The following is an 18,156-nucleotide window of genomic DNA, read 5'->3' as shown; positions in this document are numbered from 1 at the left end:
CACACACACACACACACACACACACATATATATATATATATATATATATATATATATATATTATTGCTTGATCTTGGACAAGGACTATCACTTGTAAATGACTGGTCACTACTGTTTGAAGTCTTTTTCCTTATACGTTCTTTGTATACGTCATTTTCCTCATACACTGACAACGTTTGACAACATTCTGTTCCTCTTTCTATGTTCTTTATGATGTAATATGAAATCCTAAAGAATGTCTTCGTCATGAGGAAATAATCAGCTCAGTCGATGGAATAATCTTCTAAAAATATGAAGAACTTCTGCATAGCCCTACTCGTCGATCTTCCTCCAAATCTCTCAATTTTATCTTCAATTTTCAAATAATGTTCATCATCAAAAATATCAATAAAGAATATTAATTTTCGACATTTCCAAAATGCTAATAAGTTGCACAGCATGCACCTAAAAAATAGAGCTCTTACATTTGAAGAAAGCAAAAATAATTTAGCGAAGCAAATAAAATTAAGACAACTGAATACACAAATGAACAGCAAGGATTCCTGGTATTTTAAAGCTGCAGTAGAAAAAGTGGCAAATATTAAGGTACTCGTAAATACAGAATGCTAAGGCAATCTTCCCACTGAATATGAAGATACTGAAATTGTTCACGTTGCATTTCCTGCAAAGCATTTCTCTAATGCTAAACTGATAATGACATCTTTCTTGTAAGTTCATTTATGCTTCATAAAAATACCTTTAAAGCTAAAATGAATAGCTTTACGAAATAATTACAGTGAAAGTAGCAAGACCTTGACAAAGTTTCTTACTACGAATCTACATAAATTTCACAATTTATTATAGCAATCAAAGATCTTTAATGAAAGGAGATACCGAATTTTGTTGGTGATCATTTTAGTACGAATGGGCTGCTATGTCGCAACTCTATCTTTTCACTAAATACTGTTTCTGAAAACCATGGTAAAATTCTTTTGTACAGCATCATGGACGAATCACATTCAAAATAACCAGAGCATTTTTCACGTGAGCAGAGCGACAGCTGTGAAAAATCAACGTAACGAACGCTTCCACAATAACAAACCCCGCAAAAGCAGCCTTCCTCCCAAGAAGAGCCCTTTTCTTCTTCTCCTTGACATTCGTAGGAACTGCGGAGTAACCGGAGGATATGATATATTATTCATTGAGTCTCCCTGACTCACTTGTGGAGTTGAATGAGCCGTATTGAGTTGCATAATGGGGACGGTGATGATTGAAAGGTCTCCCTGCCACTTCGTATTCAACTTTTTCACACCTATTGAATCTCTCCGTCGGTAGAAAGGAAATACTATTTCTCCTCCCAGAATCATTTGGTGTCGGGAAGATGCTTCATTGCTGATGTTCCTTTTACCACTGATCGTAGTTCTGATGCTTTGGTAGTCGGAAATACCATATAGTATTGGAATAATCTAATTATTCTATTTACTAATGATATATGTAAATTACGCAAGAGTGAAATTCTTTGACTGTTAGAGATGAAGAGCGGGAGATAGGTGAAACACGAACAGCATATCCAATTTATCTTCGTCCCATTATCAATAGACTTTTTATTCACCTCGCTAATTACATTATTAATGTCTTATATCAATGTTCTGTGATTCTCTATTCCAATCATACTCGTAGCATGCTTTAATTATCTACTTGCCTGACTTCACATTTATTTACGTATCTCACATCATCTGTCAATGTCAATCACCTGTCTACCTTTCTCCCTCTTAACTTATATATAAATTTTCATAATCATTTGTTTCAGTCTTCAAATTCACCATGTCTGTGTATTTTTTACCAACCAACTATCTCTGTTTATAGAACTTATTACGTATTCATTAACTAAATGTTGATGTAATGGTTTACTTCCAGTAACTAATTTCTTTATTTATCTCACCTGTTACCGGTTTGTAAGCTGATTCTATTACATTGTATGTTATTCCATCAACCTGAGCGCATTATTCTTCATTATTTACTTCATCTATCACCTCTATCTCTCATAATTCAATTTAGCTGGCCTTCATTTCAACCAGTTCCTGGTGCATTCCTCTCTCTCTCTCTCTCTCTCTCTCTCTCTCTCTCTCTCTCTCTCTCTCTCTCTCTCTCTATATATATATATATATATATATATATATATATATATATATATATATATATATATATATATATATATATACATATACATATACATATATATGTATATGCATATACAATATATACAGATACATATACATATATATATATGTATGTGTATATATATATATATATATATATATATATATATATATATATATAATTTAATTCAATATGCATTACCTTATCCTTACCTATTACAAACAATAAACAGCGTATAATGCCACTTTCTCTTTGTGGTTGTCTTCATTTTCTGTAAGTAATTATTCCTTCCCATCATCTACTTCCATCACACTAATACAATGTACTGCATATATACTGTGTATATATATATATATATATATATATATATATATATATATATATATATATATATATATATATATATATATATATATATATTTTTTTTTTTTTTTTTTTTTTTTTTTTTTTTAATGAAGGTGACTGAGGAGGACATCGAGAGAACCTTAGCCGAGGCAGGAGTCCACTTCATGCCCTTTCTTCCTCACCGCCACCTGCTGCCTACCCTGCAGGAGGAACCCGCTGAAACCACAGAGCACCCAGACGTGCACCTCCACGAAGGGGTAAGGAAGCTGAGCAATAGATGTGGACGTAGACACTTCCTAATTTATTGCAAATATAGTTCTTATGTTATAAAAAAAATTTATTTTGTTTCTGAAATTAAAGTGTAATTTAAAGGATGTAACAATAAAATTGTGACAAATTTCATACTTGATGACATTACGCAAGATCCAGTATAAGATGACAAAGGACACTGCGCAATTTACTCAGAAATTGTACGAGTAAGAGAATTTTAATAGATTATATGTTTTGAGAACAAATTAGGTAGCTCTTAGAAATATAAGCAGAAACTATAAAATTAATTAAATAAATGACTAAAGATTAACTACAAATGCGGTAGGGAAACTTTGATAATTAATAAGATCCATCTGCAACTGAGGACGAGCGCTAAGGATTTTGTAGGGAACAGGTTGAAATAAGGTGCCCAAAGTAAAGAAAAAGGTGAGGGTTCTACAAAGATTATGGAAACCACTTACTGCTGATGACAGGAAGTCACTTTTACGAAAAACCAAAGCTTATATTAGAGCAGTGTGAAAGGAGAATGGTAAGTAAAATGTAAAAGCAGATATTAGGCAGAGTAGTCTTGCCTCCATTAATAAATAACATTGGCATCGGCAAACTGATAAAGAGTATTAGGGAAACGGGGATATTGCTGATATTGCTGGCTATGGAAAAAAGGGCGCGAATGGAAGACAGTATGGCTGAAACTTAATGTTTTTGCAGAATACTTGTAGAGGCTGGTGAAAGGACTTGAAATTTCAAAGTGGCTATTGAAAAGAGCGTGTTTATGAGAGTCAGTGGAATCTAGGAATGAATGATAGTAGGACATGAGAATTTGAAAGTAAATGTATGCTTGGTATTAGAGTGTGGGGATTAACGCAATTGGAAAGTAAAACGATAAAGTTGTGTAAAAGGAGATTATATAGGGAGGGAAAACCCGGAGTTAGAAAAAGCTGACTGATTTCCTTAGGCAGCTTTATGGTATTGGGTTGTGGTTTTTGAGTAAAATGAAAAGTAAATCTGGAACCAACTGAAATAAACTGCATAAAGAAAATGAGAGCAAGAGGAGGTAAGAAACCTAGAGATGTTGAATGAGCATGAAAGGAAAAAAATTTGGAAGCCACTGAAATGAATCATCCACAAAGCACATGAAAAATAAAAAGATTAAATGTCTCGACCTTTTGACCTACAAAGTTGTACAAAAAGGTTTGCATATACTAAGACTTAGGGAGTTTAGTCATGCAGATGGAATGTCAAACGTTGAATAATGGAGGTGATATAAAATTTTGGAGTGTTGTGAAGATAGAGATGGGGAAGAGATCTCAAATAAAATTAAAGTGCTGCTGACGGAGCTTTTTTCGCATGTGCGCAAGAAGCTGAAGCTCTGACAGTTTTTTTTTTCATGGAAATTATTTTTGATTCGGCAGTCAGAGAAAGAGCTTCAGTAACAGTTTTCTTGCTTTCGCTCAAGTCGGTTCTTTAATCGGAAAACTGTGATTATGTACTTATGTATAACCAGTTTTAATGTGCATACTGACATGCAGGTAGAGAACGGAAAAATAAAAACTAAAACGACGGGCAGACAAACACACACACACAACACACACAGACGAAGACTCGCATCCATCTTAATCCCGAACTCCGGGAAACCTTTCCCTCGCGTGACATCCTTTTGCTCTATCTCCGATCGGCAGATTCCTCTGAGGACTCCGACGGAAGTGACGGCAGAGGACCCTCACCACGCCCTCGAGATCTCGGGGGAACTCGCCGGAGGTCCTCCGAATTTTCTCGAAGAAAAGGTAATTCGATTCTCGTCCCGATTCCTATCAAGCGTAGAGGGTCTCTCTTAATGGCTGTTTTTAATCGTCTTCTCATCTTTCCCCTTTTTCGGAGGTTTTATTTCTCGCAGTTTGCTGGCAGAGTGCAAAGGCGAAGATGTATAAAAAATGGCGATAGATTGCTTGCCTTAAATTGTCACGGCAGGAAAAAATTTAAATATGCATGCACTCAAAAACGAACACAAATGTACACAAGCACACACACACGTACATATATACACACACACACACACACACACACACACACATATATATATATATATATATATATATATATATATATATATATATATATATATAATCTATCGTTCTCCCTCTTCCCAACGCTCTCTCTCTCTCTCTCTCTCTCTCTCTCTCTCTCTCTCTCTCTCTCTATATATATATATATATATATATATATATATATATATATATATATATGCATATATATATATGTATATATATATATATATATATATATATATATATGAATATATCTGTCTATATATATATACTGTATATCAGCATTATTTAGTGTTTACTGACCTCACGTCAATAACCATTTAAAAGGGTTAAAAGATTGTGGCTCTTTTCCTGAAAAATCTCTTTGCATTTAATAATGAAAATGGTAAAGCATATGAATGCGAAGGAACGAAAAATGAAGGAAATAATAAGAATGATAAAACTAACTCGCAGGCCGTAGAAGGAAAAGGGCGTCAGTGCGTGTTGGGCTGACTTCGTCATGGATGAATAACGGGAGGAAATAGACTTAAAGAAAAAAAATTTGTTTTCACAGTTTGAGGAAAAAACAAGCATACATCTAGAAAGCCAAGAGATTTTACGGCAGCAAAAGTGCAAGCTCAAAATAGCCTAACATCCAGGCGCATGTCATAAGGAAAGTGAATGTCAGTAAATATGGAGGTGAAAAAGTTTTTCTGCAGTCATATCCCCTCCCTTTTTGCATTGGTGCCAGCGTTGATAGTAAAGCTGAAGAGTGAGTGTAGCAATAACTTCTGCCAATTTCCAGGTATATCTTTCCATATGCAGACAGAAATTACAGCTTATATTTTTTTCCACGCAGCTTTTTTATTCACATTTTTAGATGAGTACGCCAAAAAGCTAAGAGACTTCCGGTTCTCAGAGAGTCTTTAGAGGTGAGGTTTTCTTGATTCCATCTCACTATTGTACCAGTTCACAGTCCGGTCGAATGATGGATTCCAGGACTGGATTAAGTCACGAGCCTTACAAATGTTATCCCAGAGATCTACTAATGATCAACGAGTCCAAGCTCAGTGGATGAGCACAGAGATTGCATTAGGAAAAACGGTGGGTCGTTTACAACCCACCACTCAGTACACATGCGCACACACACACACACACACACACACACACACACACACACACACACACACACACACACACACACATATATATATATATATATATATATATATATATATATATATATATACACACACACACACATGAAACAGAGGAACACTAGCTATACTGTACTGCTGTGGACTTACAGAAATCGGAAATGAGCTAGTCCGTACCGAATTCTTCGAAGAAAAATAACGTTTTACTAGTGAACGGAAGTCATTAGATAAAAAAAAAAAAAAGTAAAATGAAGTCTTGAAATTGACACCAGAGGGGACCCTCAATCACCTAATTGTTTTTATTATATTCTGGTCATATGGACGTCTTCCACAGTCATATCTCACGTGTAAAATATTTAGAAAACCCAGAACTAAAAAAAAAAGAAATATGCTCACTTTAGAGGAAAGGTAGTAAGTGCGCGTCTACATATGATAATAATAAAACATGTCTGAAACATACGTTGGCACCTTATCGTACAAACATTTCAAACAGGTTGAGTACAAGTCAACGATTTACTAGTTGTTTGAACCATCGCTTCATACAATTATCCTGCGTTTGGCAAAGGTTTATTCTCCACATTGGGTCGACGACTTGTTTTTAACCTATTTGTGATATGTGGGCGGTAAGTTGTCGACGTGTGTTTACGACATGTTCCACACTGTTGTAAAAGCTATATTCTTTCCCAAAAATTTTCCGCGCAAGTTGTGAATGTTTGCACCGCAGTTATTGGTCTCTCAGTTGCCATACTTTGTTTCTTTAAGAATGTAATGTCCTATAAAACAATGGAAATGTTTACTATTAAGATAAGCTTTGAATACTAATTACCTTTTATTTTTCTTCAATCAGGAAGGAGATCCAGTCGAAGAATTCAAAGGAAGCTCACGTTATCAGCAGATGATAAAGGACCCAAATTTTACCGCCAAAACCCATTACTTCGCCAAGAGGTTAGAGGAACTACAACAACTCCACGAATTCTACAGGAATTTAGCCAAACAAGCACCGAGGGGAAGAAACTCCCTCCATTCCCCTTCAGCACCACAAGAACAGCAAGAACTGAGCGAAGACGACTCTAGCATCTCCGAAGGAGGAGAGGAACCAGAGCCCAAGGTTTTGCCACAACCTTTTTTTAGCCAGGAAGGTGCTATTACTAGTCTGAAGTTAGGAAGTGAGTACGAATTTAACTGGAAGTCCCTCCTGCCGGAGGAGATTGACGTTCAAAGCGAGGCGAACGAAGAGAAGACTGAGGGTGAGGACACGGCGTCTGAGGTCTCAAAAGATGTAAATGATCCTCTCTACGATATCCAGAGTGACATCATGCCATACTTGCCAAGTAATTATGTCAGCCTGACAACCCTATCAGCACTCAGACAGCCCGATGGCGCTTCGAACCCAAACCTCAATGGAGAGTTGTCACATGCCGAACCAAAAGCAGTAGTAGCTCCTCCAGAGGAGGGAGCGACTACTCTGGCAGCCACAGCTCTACAGGAAAGGCTGCCGGGAAACGGCGCCTCCTTATCTGATGACGAAAGCAATGTAAAGCAAGTCAAAGTGAAAAAGGAGAAAAGAAAGAAAAAGCTGGGCCTGCTGTCGAAGTCGAGCAAAAATTGTTCCTACAAAGAGGAGGCTGATGCAGACGAAAACTCGACCTCGAGCAAACTCAGCTGGAGTCGTTTTTTTGGAAGTCCAAAACACAAAAGCTCTGCCAAGGACGCTTCCAAGAAGAGTGGCAAATCTGCTTCCAAATCCAACAGCAAGTCACCGACGTCTTCGAATAAGAATTCCGAGAGAAGCGACAAGAAGTCCCAGAGGGAAAAGGAGAGATCGAAGGAATCCAAGAACAACAAAGAAGGGAAAGTAGGATATCCCCAGGAGACGCACGCCAGCCTCGATCCCAGCAAACAAGCGGACAATAAGGCGGCTAAGTCCTTTCAAAAACTGGATTCAGAACGGTCAAATGGTAGTCTCAAGAACAAATCCCCTGCCAGAAAGAGCTCCGAAGGGAGAAGCAGCAGAAGTGGCAGAAGAGAGAGCAGAGAACAAACACAACAGTGCCAACAGCCCCTCCAGCAACAACAGCAGCAGCAGCAGCAACAACAACAACAGCAACAACAACAGGCACAAAGATATCAGGGATTCCACTGGGACTCCCCCCTCCCCCCATTCCTCCCGGTATCCACTGCTTCCATACACCCGGGATACGACTCAGGGGCGGACTCGGGGGTAGGGCTCAAGGTAAGCTGTGTACATGATTACGGCAATGATTTGCATTTTTTTTTTACCATTATTTCGTTTGTTTTTATTATCATGTGTTATCTGATATTTAAAAGAAAGCATGCAGTGCCACAACAGGGTTAATAAGCATATGTATATACAGCATATATCAGTTTACAAACGGATACTGACACGCATATATATATATATATATATACAGTATACATATATACATATCTATATATACTGTATATAAAATGGATGTATGTATGTATGTTGCATGTATCTGTACGTATATGTTCCAGCACAACTCTTAAATGCATTGACCAATTTCAACAAAACTTGTATACATATGGCTTACTGTCTTGAAAAGAATACGGTGGGGGTAAGACATCACGAGCACCAAAGGGCACCAAAGAAGGGATGGAAGGGATTCCCTTGAACAGGGCTGGTTATTCCCGTAGACTTAGTAGAGAGCGAGAGAGAGAGAGAGAGAGAGAGAGAGAGAGAGAGAGAGAGAGAGAGAGAGAGAGAGAGAAGAAAGATGGAAAGAGACAGGGGGAGGGAGAGAGAGAGAGAGAGAGAGAGAGAGAGAGAGAGAGAGAGAGAAGAAAGATGGAAAGAGACAGGAAGGTTGAGAGAGAGAGAGAGAGAGAGAGAGAGAGAGAGAGAGAGAATAGCGTTTGGGAGAAGAAGAGAGAGAGAGAAGAGAGAGAGAGAGAGAGAGAGAGAGAGAGAGAGAGAGAGAGAGATGGAAAGAGAGAGAGAGAGAGAGAGAGAGAGAGAGAGAGGAAAGAGGGAAATTGACAGGGAGGGTTGAGGAGAGAAAGAGAGAGAGAGTGTGAGAAAGAAAGAATGAGAGAGAGAGGAAGTGAGAGAGTGAGAGTGAGAGAGAGAGAGTGAGAGGAAGAGGAAGTGAGAGAATAGAGGGGTTGTTATGTTGGAGAAAGAGGGAAAAAGTGTGTGTGAGAGAGAGAGAGAGAGAGAGAGAGAGAGAGAGAGAGAGAGAGAGAGAGAGAGAGAGAGAGAGAAAGTTTATCAGTTATCATCCAGAGTTATCCCAGGCAGCACCGGGTTAGTCAGCTAGTATGTATATAAAACATAATTTCTGAAAATTATATTTACGGTAAAGGAATAAACAAACTCTATGACTTTATATATATATATATATATATATATATATATATATATATATATATATATATATATATATATATATGCAAAATTTGCTTTAAGGAAATCATGCTGTATACTTACCAGTGCAGTGATAGGAAGTTGAAATTTCTTCTGTAAGTTTTCTTGGTAATTCAAGTTCGCATTTCAGACGCAAATATCTGACTCCAGGTGCCTTTTTTCCCCAACATTTTTCCTCAGGTGATTCCCCGGGCTCGTAGATCGAGGGGTGAGAGCCGCCACGGGGAAAGTTCGGGATATGAATCAGTCATCAGGGACTCTGAATGCTCTTCCTTCGGGTCCTCGCAGGATTCTGGCCTAGACGATGATGGCCTGAAAGGAAAGACCGGAGGAGGTAAAGGTAAGGGGAGTTTCTTAATGGATGTTGGAGATGATAGTTCGCCTTAAAGTATCAGTTTCCCGTAGATATTAAAGTAGTGCATACTTAGAAGTCTCGTAACACTATATCGTCGCCATGATGTTCTCTTCCTCTTCTCTTTTTTCTGTAAGGTAGTGAAAACCTAAGTGGAGACAAAAGTAAAGAGAAGAAGCAGCAACATGCTAAGATCTCCGAGCTCAGAGCGAAGGATTCCCAACAACAACAGCAGATTTACTCTTCGATAACCACCTCTCCTCACTCTAAAACCATGACAACAGGACCGACTTCCGGAACTCCCTTAATGTCCCAAATCAAGCCCAAATCTCCCCCGTCAGCTCATGGAGGCTCACATCCCGGAGGGCGAAGCCATTCGTCGTCAAAGATGAACGTCGACGAGTTCGACGAGGAGGACGTGGCCAGATACGAGAGCCACAAGACGGAGGAGGACATCGCCAAGTGCCGCAGGACCCAGGAGAAGATCAGAGCTCTTCGAGAGAAGCAGGACCAGCTGAAGCGTGAGCTGGAGGCCGCGAAGGGGAGACTCAACATCGACAAGTCCAGGTGGAGCTTCGAGTGTAAGACAATTCATTGATCTGTTGTGTTACCGTACTGCTGAACCGCTTACTGCCATTCCCAACCTTTTTCCTTGGTTGAAATCATACGCTTGTTGTACCACCAGATTCTCTCACTCCGATTATTATTTTGACCATTTCCATGAATGAGACAAAATTACTAAAAACATAAAACTTTTAATTAGTTGGCATTTACCCTAATCATTGTTCAAACGCGGCCTCACAGCTTCGGATGACACAGTATATTAATGTTAATTATCTTATGTTCTCTTATTTTTACCCTATGCCACCATGCTAAGTGTTCACTTATTCTTCTGCTTTTGAATGATGCGACTGCAAGCACAATAAGCCATTATTACCCTTTATTATTATTATATATGAATGAAAGCGCAAATCACCCATAAAAATCTTCAGTTCAGCTTCTCAGGAAAATAAGTAACACTTATCATTAACGACTTTTCGAATACTATCCTTTATTTTCCCTTTAGACTAAGAAATAAATTATCTTATTTTATTACTTTATTATAAACTTTTGTAAATATGTATAAAGTACTGTAAACCTACTTAAATATAATAATTCATATGTATATAGTAATAAATAATCAACAACTAAAGGTAGTTAGAGAGAAGTAGTTTATTTTTTGCAAGTTTATTATTATTATTATTATTATTATTATTATTATTATTATTATTATTATTATTATTATTATTGTAAAAGAAGATAAAAAAGACTAGAATTCATCAGAAATCTATGTACTTCAACTTTTTATGAATGAGGAACTGGAAACTTTGGATCACTAAATATGAAAAGTAATTTAAGATTTTCTAAGAAAAAAAATTGAAGAGAAAGGATCTATAAAGGAGGAAATAAATACAAATGAATTAACATAAAATATTGGATATATATTTCTGAAACGACGGACACATTGACAATTAACTAAACTGAAAAAACCAAACCCTTTCGCACCCCCTTTCTGAAACAACTTTCCGCTCGATGCAATTATACCGCATTATCCCGGCTATCGTCGATAAACTCTTTTATCTGAGAACAAACAAATTCAACAACCTCTCGCAAAAAAAAAAAAAAAAAGAAGAAGAAAATGATGCTCTTTTTTTTAATGTTCTCAGGAATCATTTTCGGTAATTACAATGTAATTGGGGATCATAATCTACGGTAATTGCCTTGCCTGTAGTCTAAATAGCTTTCTTACGAAATATGCAACAAATAACCGTAATGGGGCTGGGAATGTGCTGCGTAATTTACGGAAACCTTTTTATGGCCTTTAAGGCGATCGGACGATGGCGATGGGGATCCGGGAATCTTCTCTGGTTTCTTTTTCGTTCCTGTAATGACTTCAGTTTAAAGCTGATGCGTGTTAGGTGGTTTAGTTAAACAATCGACTGATTATCTTTCCAGGAGTTTTGTTAAGTCGTATGAATTAATAGTGAGCAATAATTTAGTTTCCCCTCCCCCCTCGCTTACTGAGATTATTTATGATATATATATAGGTGGGCATGTGCTTGTATATGTATATATATATATATATATATATATATATATATATATATATATATATATGTGTGTGTGTGTGTGTGTGTGTGTGTGTGTATGTATGTATGTATGTATGTATGTATGTATATGTATGTATGTATGTATATATGTATGTATGTATGTATAAATTTGATGAACTCCATTTGAAATTAATAACAAAAATTTATAGATTTTTAAGATTAAAATCATAAGTGAGAGAGAGAGAGAGAGAGAGAGAGAGAGAGAGAGAGAGAGAGAATACTTACAGACCAGCAATTGTAAATCATTGTTTGTTTTTACATTCTCCTACAACACTGACATAAATTGCGGAGAAATAATTCGAGGGCGAAAACCATTTCATTAGCATCACTTGTGAACGAACAAAAGGAGGCATTTATTTAATTAGAAAACTTTACTGAGGAAAACGCGCTTGAAATCGAACAGTAATGAAACATGAGCACGTCCAGATCAGTAACCTAACTTTTACATGATTTCGATCAGAGCCAAAATAACCAGCACAAGATAATCACCCATTTTTCAAGTAAATCATGCGAGAGGCATCACCCATTGTGTCTTCACGAGAGAGAAGTCCTAAAAAGGAGAGAGAGAGAGAGATAATGAAAGAGAACAAGAAGCGAAACGGCCCCGAAAGCAGGTTATCAGAAATCTCACAAGCACGGCGGGCAAATCCTTCCTTTCATTGTCAGGCTCGCGAAAGATGGACGTAATTACTATTGAAAAGGATAGAATTTTCTTCTCCGGAAACTTTCGGTGATGAATTTCTGGGGAATGACGGCTCTGGTGGTGGTGGGCTGTGAGGGAAGGAGGAGTCGGGGTTGTGTCTAGGACCCAGGTAATGGGGGAGGGGAGGGTTAGGTAGGGGATGGTGATGGGGACGAGGTTAAAGAAGAGAATGCTTCTTGTGCCTGATTTTTGGTGTTTCGCGTTGTTTCGGGTTTCTTTCTCTCGTAATTAAGCTCGCATCAAAAGGCGTAACAAGTGAGACGAAAAACGAAAGGTATGAGTTCTCTTTTGTTTGGTTCTGAGAAACTCCCTGACATGCTCAAGCCTTGGAGGGGTTCGGAAAGATGCGTTGTTGTATTTCGGATGTTTTCTTGGATTCTCATGTTGTTCAGTAACAATGGAAATGTGACTCTTGTGTCGCTGTTTGCCGGGTATTGTTCCACTTATAACGGAGGACAGTGATGATTTTCATTTGCACGCATATCTAAAATATTAATCAATAAAATCAATAACAAAACGGCTAATAATTCTTATTGAGTGTTCTCATGGGAAGGAAATCGCTTTCTGGACAGATTCCAAAAACAGCATTGTATTCCTTAGCTTCATAACAATGACTTTTTTGTACCCAAAAGGACTGTGTTAATTAGACACTTCTCAGATATATCCAAGAGAACAATATATAAGACAAATACACTTTCCTAGGATTTTCTTAAAATAGCAAAAGTCCATAAAATGTCTCTAGTTAAAGCGTATCGTTTATTCTAGGTAACTGAGGGAAAATAAATAACATTGTGAGAGAGACCGTTGTGCTGTTTTATAGGATCTCATTTCCCTCCATTGTCATCCGAAAACAAAGTCCAGTAATATCCACTGTGCCTAGTGAACCTGTGAAGTGAATCTCTAGAACATAGTATTCAGTTGTCTAATCAATAATTGCTTTGTAAGCCTTCGACAAGTAAACTGTTAGATTTGTTACTCGGCTAATGTGTCTAATTGTTTCCCCGTCTGACCCTTTTTCAGTACACGTTGAGGAATGCATGACCTGGCGAGACGATGGCTATGTTGAAGCTCTCCAGCAGGAGACCATTATTTTGGCGAAGAGAGTCATGGCGGCCAGGAGCAGACTACTGTACTCGACGTGCTTTGATGCAGCTGCAGCCCTTCAGGACAAAGACTATTCTGAAGGGGGCGCCGCAGCCATTGACCCCGAGCTGTTTGTCATTTGCGAGGACGCCCTGCTGGAGGAGAGCGAGACCAAAGAGCCGGCTCCTCTGGTCAGAGAAGAGAGTCCCTCTCCTGAGAGGGCCAGTTGCTCTTTCCTTCTCGGACTGAGCGAGAGAGCATATTCGCGCCAAGACGCCCAAGACAGAGGGGCAGGAAATGCCCATCCGAGATCGGGCATCTACAGGGGACACTCTGAATCATCGCTGGTCGTTGATCCTGATGGCACTAGGGCATTAGGACCCTCAAAAAGTAAAGGACAGAAAACAACAGAAGAAAACCGGGTATCGAAGAGCAGTAGCGTTGAAGATTTCGACATTGAGGACTGGAAGAAACTGAAGGAGTCATTTATTCTCTGACTAAAGATTGTGTTTTGGGACCTCTGTCGCCCTGAGGCTTCTATTCTCAACGGTGATGCCTTTGTAGGCTTCACAGTTTTGAATATTTGTATATAGTCTCCGTGTACATAATTTTTTTCAACCGTCTGACATACGCTTCCCCTGCGACTTTGTCATCAGCAAAGTTCATGTACTGATAAAGAATAACTTCTTATTCAATTCCATTCTCTGGGATTATCCATTATCATCACGAGCCAATCTGGCTCTTCTCAAGCCTCAAGAGATGTAGATGAACTAGCTGTCCACGCTCCAGCTTGTACAATGTAAAGAAAGACTATGCTTGGAGTGATTACGAGAACTTAGTTTCCCCGTTTTCTGTATATGTGTATAATTTGTATAATACAATGACTTTCTTTCCCCCTCTCAATAGTTAGGATTGTATATCCTATTCCTTTCAAAACTGCAAAAGCCAAAATATAATTACGACTGTTGTGTACATAAAAGAAACGCCGAATGTGATGTGTCAAAAAAACAAATGAAGTGTGGGAGATGGTATTTATACGAAGTAACAGCAGTATTGTTTCTAACCAAAGAAGTTACGAGTATTGCTTCTCGCCAAAGAAGATAAAAGAGAAACACTTTAGAGTAAGAAGATACGTTATGCGTTCGTGTGGACCTTAAACTTGAAGAGAACAGAGAGAAAGAGGGAGAAAGACGTGAGCAAGTTTCCGCAGAAAGCTGTGGGTTGAATTACGGAGGATCTTCGGACAACTTTTTGTATAAAACTGAAATATGTGATCTTATTTCTTTTGAATGTTGGTGTCTCTCCATATAGTGTCTTATACTCTGACAGACCTTTCAAATGGTGTTAACATTCTAGTCTAAGCGTTGGTTGCTGAATTAGATGTATAAATAATAATCTAAAAAAACTGGCAAATAATAAAAAAAAAAATAGAAAAAAAAATCCTGCTGAATGTGCGGTTCTTCAGTTTGTTGTGTAATATAAGGGTAAAATGAGCAAGAGAGATATACTAGACCATACACAGTAGATTTTCGTTTTATTATTTATGCAAACGGAAGTTTGTCCTTAATAAAGGATTCAGTGTTTCGACGGTTATTTTCAAGTCGTGAAAAAAATATGTAAAAATAATAAATCAGAAATCATGTTCATTATATCAATCATTATCGTATTCATCATCACTGTCACCATTTCCATATCTGCAGCATCATCATCATTAGACATAGAGACAGTGTATAGTTTTTATTCTAGGTATTTTTTCTTGTTATTTCCTTATTGCTTCATGACAGTATATAAACATCAATTAATCAATCCGTCTATTTCGTCCAAGAAGAATGATTTGTATGACTAAGTTATGATATACATGTAGAGTCTACTATACGTATCGCAATACAAACATGCATTTTGGTTATATGAAGTGTGTCTGTTGGTAACAGTCACTATTATTATTATTATTATTATTATTATTATTATTATTATTATTATTATTATTATTATTACTACTACTACTTCTCTTTCTGATTTTTTTACTATCATATAATAATAATAATGTTCGAGAGCATATACATGATTATACATAAGTATAAATCAGAATCTTCTCCCTTATTTTAATTATTTCAGTTATAGCCATAAGCCTCCTAATTTCAATCTCCTTATCACTGATGTAAAGTAATCATCAACATCATCACTTAATCTTTCATATCATCAATATTTCATATTGCATTATGACGACAAACACTGATCCATTTGGACATTACAAGATTAACAAAACTTTACTGAAGTCATTTGGAATTTTTTTTTTTTTTTATATATTAAAGTTTAATCAAGTTAACGAAACAATTTTTTTTATTTATATTTTTACTTGAAGCGTTTTTGGGGAGATACATATAACGGGATTGAAAATGAAACCCAGCAGGTTTGTCAGCGTTAACATATGATTATCATCTTTTCAGAGTTATCATCATAATTATTATTATTATTCTTATTTATTATTTTTATTAAAATTTTTCACAGTTTAGATTACTACAATCTTTTTAAGTCAGTGTCATTCGCTGATATTCTAAAGGGTACATTTATTAACTACGCTACTGCGAATTCTCATTTCCACTTATTTCAGTTATTGCCAAAATACTGAGTAATTAGTTTTCAGTACCGCTAGCTTCATTAGTATCAGCATTAGCCAAATTGTCTCAAGAAAGTAAATTATCGTCTCAAGTGTCATAGGAAAACAAATTCCAAAAAAATTATTATAAAGTATTCAAATCAAGTATGACAATGATTTTATTTTTAGCATCAGGACAACATGGACACTTGCGTTTCTAAGTGTAATCTTTGAAAAACGTACAGATCTCAGCTACTTAATTTCTGGAACTAGTGGAAATATGCTCGCTTATAAATTCCAACATGTGATCTTAACGAGATTCAGCTTTTTATCCTAATGCTAAGTGTTTTAGCAAAATCATAAAGAACGTTTACTTCTATTTTTTTTTTTTTCCTTTTTTATTTTTTCAGTACATGGCCCCTAACTTACGAGTTTCATTGTTGTAATCGATCAACTTACGGTCTGATAGACTTCAAAGTTCATTGTATTTTATTCCATATTTCCGAAATTAGTTTTATTTTGCTGATATTCGTGAATTTCAATAAACTGTTCTTTCACGGTACCCTAAGAATTTCAGTGAACACTGACAAAGTTAATAAACTAAAATCAATCTCCATTACATGTATAATCATTTCAGTAACTTCATTATTTCCGTAAGGAATGATGACTCATCACAAAAACTAAAATTTGAAATCGTTTCGAACTTTTTTGTGGCAAAATGCAACCAATTTATTTCTGTTAATTTTCATCAGCAAAACTGTATTTTACATAACAGCAGATCTAGTCAATAAATGGAAAACTTCGTTATTATTTATTCAGTTTGAGTCGCTGACATGTGATATTTTTATAGTTTTATATATCAAAGAATATATAAAAATATCATTGTTAATGTCATCCGTGAGTTTTATTTACCCTTTATGTACATTATCTTGATGTAATGGACTGAATTTGGACCATTTTTTTTAAGGTACTGATAAAAAAGATGAAGAAGAAGTGAAAGATAACAGCATTTAGTGAAACAATATCAAAAGAAAAACGATAAAACGACCGTTGCTTAAGAATAAACATGAAGCGTAGAAAGGAAATCAATCTGATATAATGAAAAGAAATTTTAGTTAAAAAAGATAGCAAATGGGATTCAAAGCATAATCCTCTTTTAAGAATAACCCAAAAGTCAGCATCACAGGAAGAAAAAGAATGAATAGGATCATTTAGCGAGAATATATACTACGTACTCATTCTTTTGAGTATTAAGAATATAAGGACATTCTCACGCGTCACATGAAAAACTGGAAGAGGCTCTCCCAGAAAATTGAGACTCCCTGCATGGCACAAAAGAATATTAAGTTTATTTTCTCAACACACCAAGGAAAGTTTCACATTCTTTCTCTGCTCGAAAATATGAAACATAGACATCAGACGTAAGTCTGGAAGTGGCAAGAATGTGTGGAATTTTTAAAACACTAAAATAAAATAAAAAAGATACATTTTGTTTAGGTTCATGTGTAGTAAGACAATTTTTGTTAGATAAAGAGGAAATGAGGACGTTATTCCGGTAATGAAAATTATGGATAATTTGCAGATACAAAAAGATAATATTGCCTTTTTATCTCACTTCATAATAATACGAATAGTGAGTCTGCAGATAAGTGAGTCGTTTCAAAATGGAAGGAAAATTAACCCAAGGGAATTTTTGAGAGAGAAAACATAAAAAATATGAGAAAAATTTTGAAGACATACAAATTATTTGTTATATATGGCATTGCTTATGAGACAAAATATTTTAATGGCGTTATATGGCTGAGGGCAAAAGCTTAGTTTTTTTAAAAGTCTTATGCGGCCATGTATATCAAAGAGACAGTATGTGTGTGTGTACATTCCTGAAACGTTCCAAAATATTTGAGGAAAAATATTTAAATACGATATGATTA

General features: G+C 36.5%; 1 protein-coding gene across 6 annotated transcripts in view; it reads left to right on the top strand.

Annotated features, from left to right (window-relative positions):
* LOC136849064 (kinesin-like protein KIF26B) overlaps positions 1-15,069 on the top strand; it is a 591,672-nt gene extending 576,603 nt beyond the window's left edge. For 2 of the 6 annotated variants that reach the window (XM_067121977.1, XM_067121976.1), the window contains 5 exons: positions 2,598-2,741; positions 6,783-8,168; positions 9,522-9,681; positions 9,831-10,274; positions 13,567-14,265. In XM_067121977.1, coding sequence (XP_066978078.1) covers positions 2,598-2,741; positions 6,783-8,168; positions 9,522-9,681; positions 9,831-10,274; positions 13,567-14,126 — 2,694 coding nt within the window. In that variant the 3' untranslated portion in view covers positions 14,127-14,265. Of the gene's footprint in view, positions 1-2,597; positions 2,742-4,433; positions 4,539-6,782; positions 8,169-9,521; positions 9,682-9,830; positions 10,275-13,566 lie in introns of those variants that run through there. The other 4 variants (XR_010856224.1, XM_067121978.1, XM_067121975.1 and 1 more) reach the window with 4 other exon arrangements.
* The last annotated feature ends 3,087 nt before the right edge of the window (positions 15,070-18,156 follow it).

The sequence above is a fragment of the Macrobrachium rosenbergii genome, chromosome 20, assembly GCF_040412425.1.
Source record: "Macrobrachium rosenbergii isolate ZJJX-2024 chromosome 20, ASM4041242v1, whole genome shotgun sequence".
NCBI classification, from domain to species: Eukaryota; Metazoa; Arthropoda; class Malacostraca; order Decapoda; family Palaemonidae; genus Macrobrachium; species Macrobrachium rosenbergii.
The sequence above is the reverse complement of the archived record's forward strand: the minus strand, read 5'-3'. Positions and strand labels throughout refer to the sequence as shown.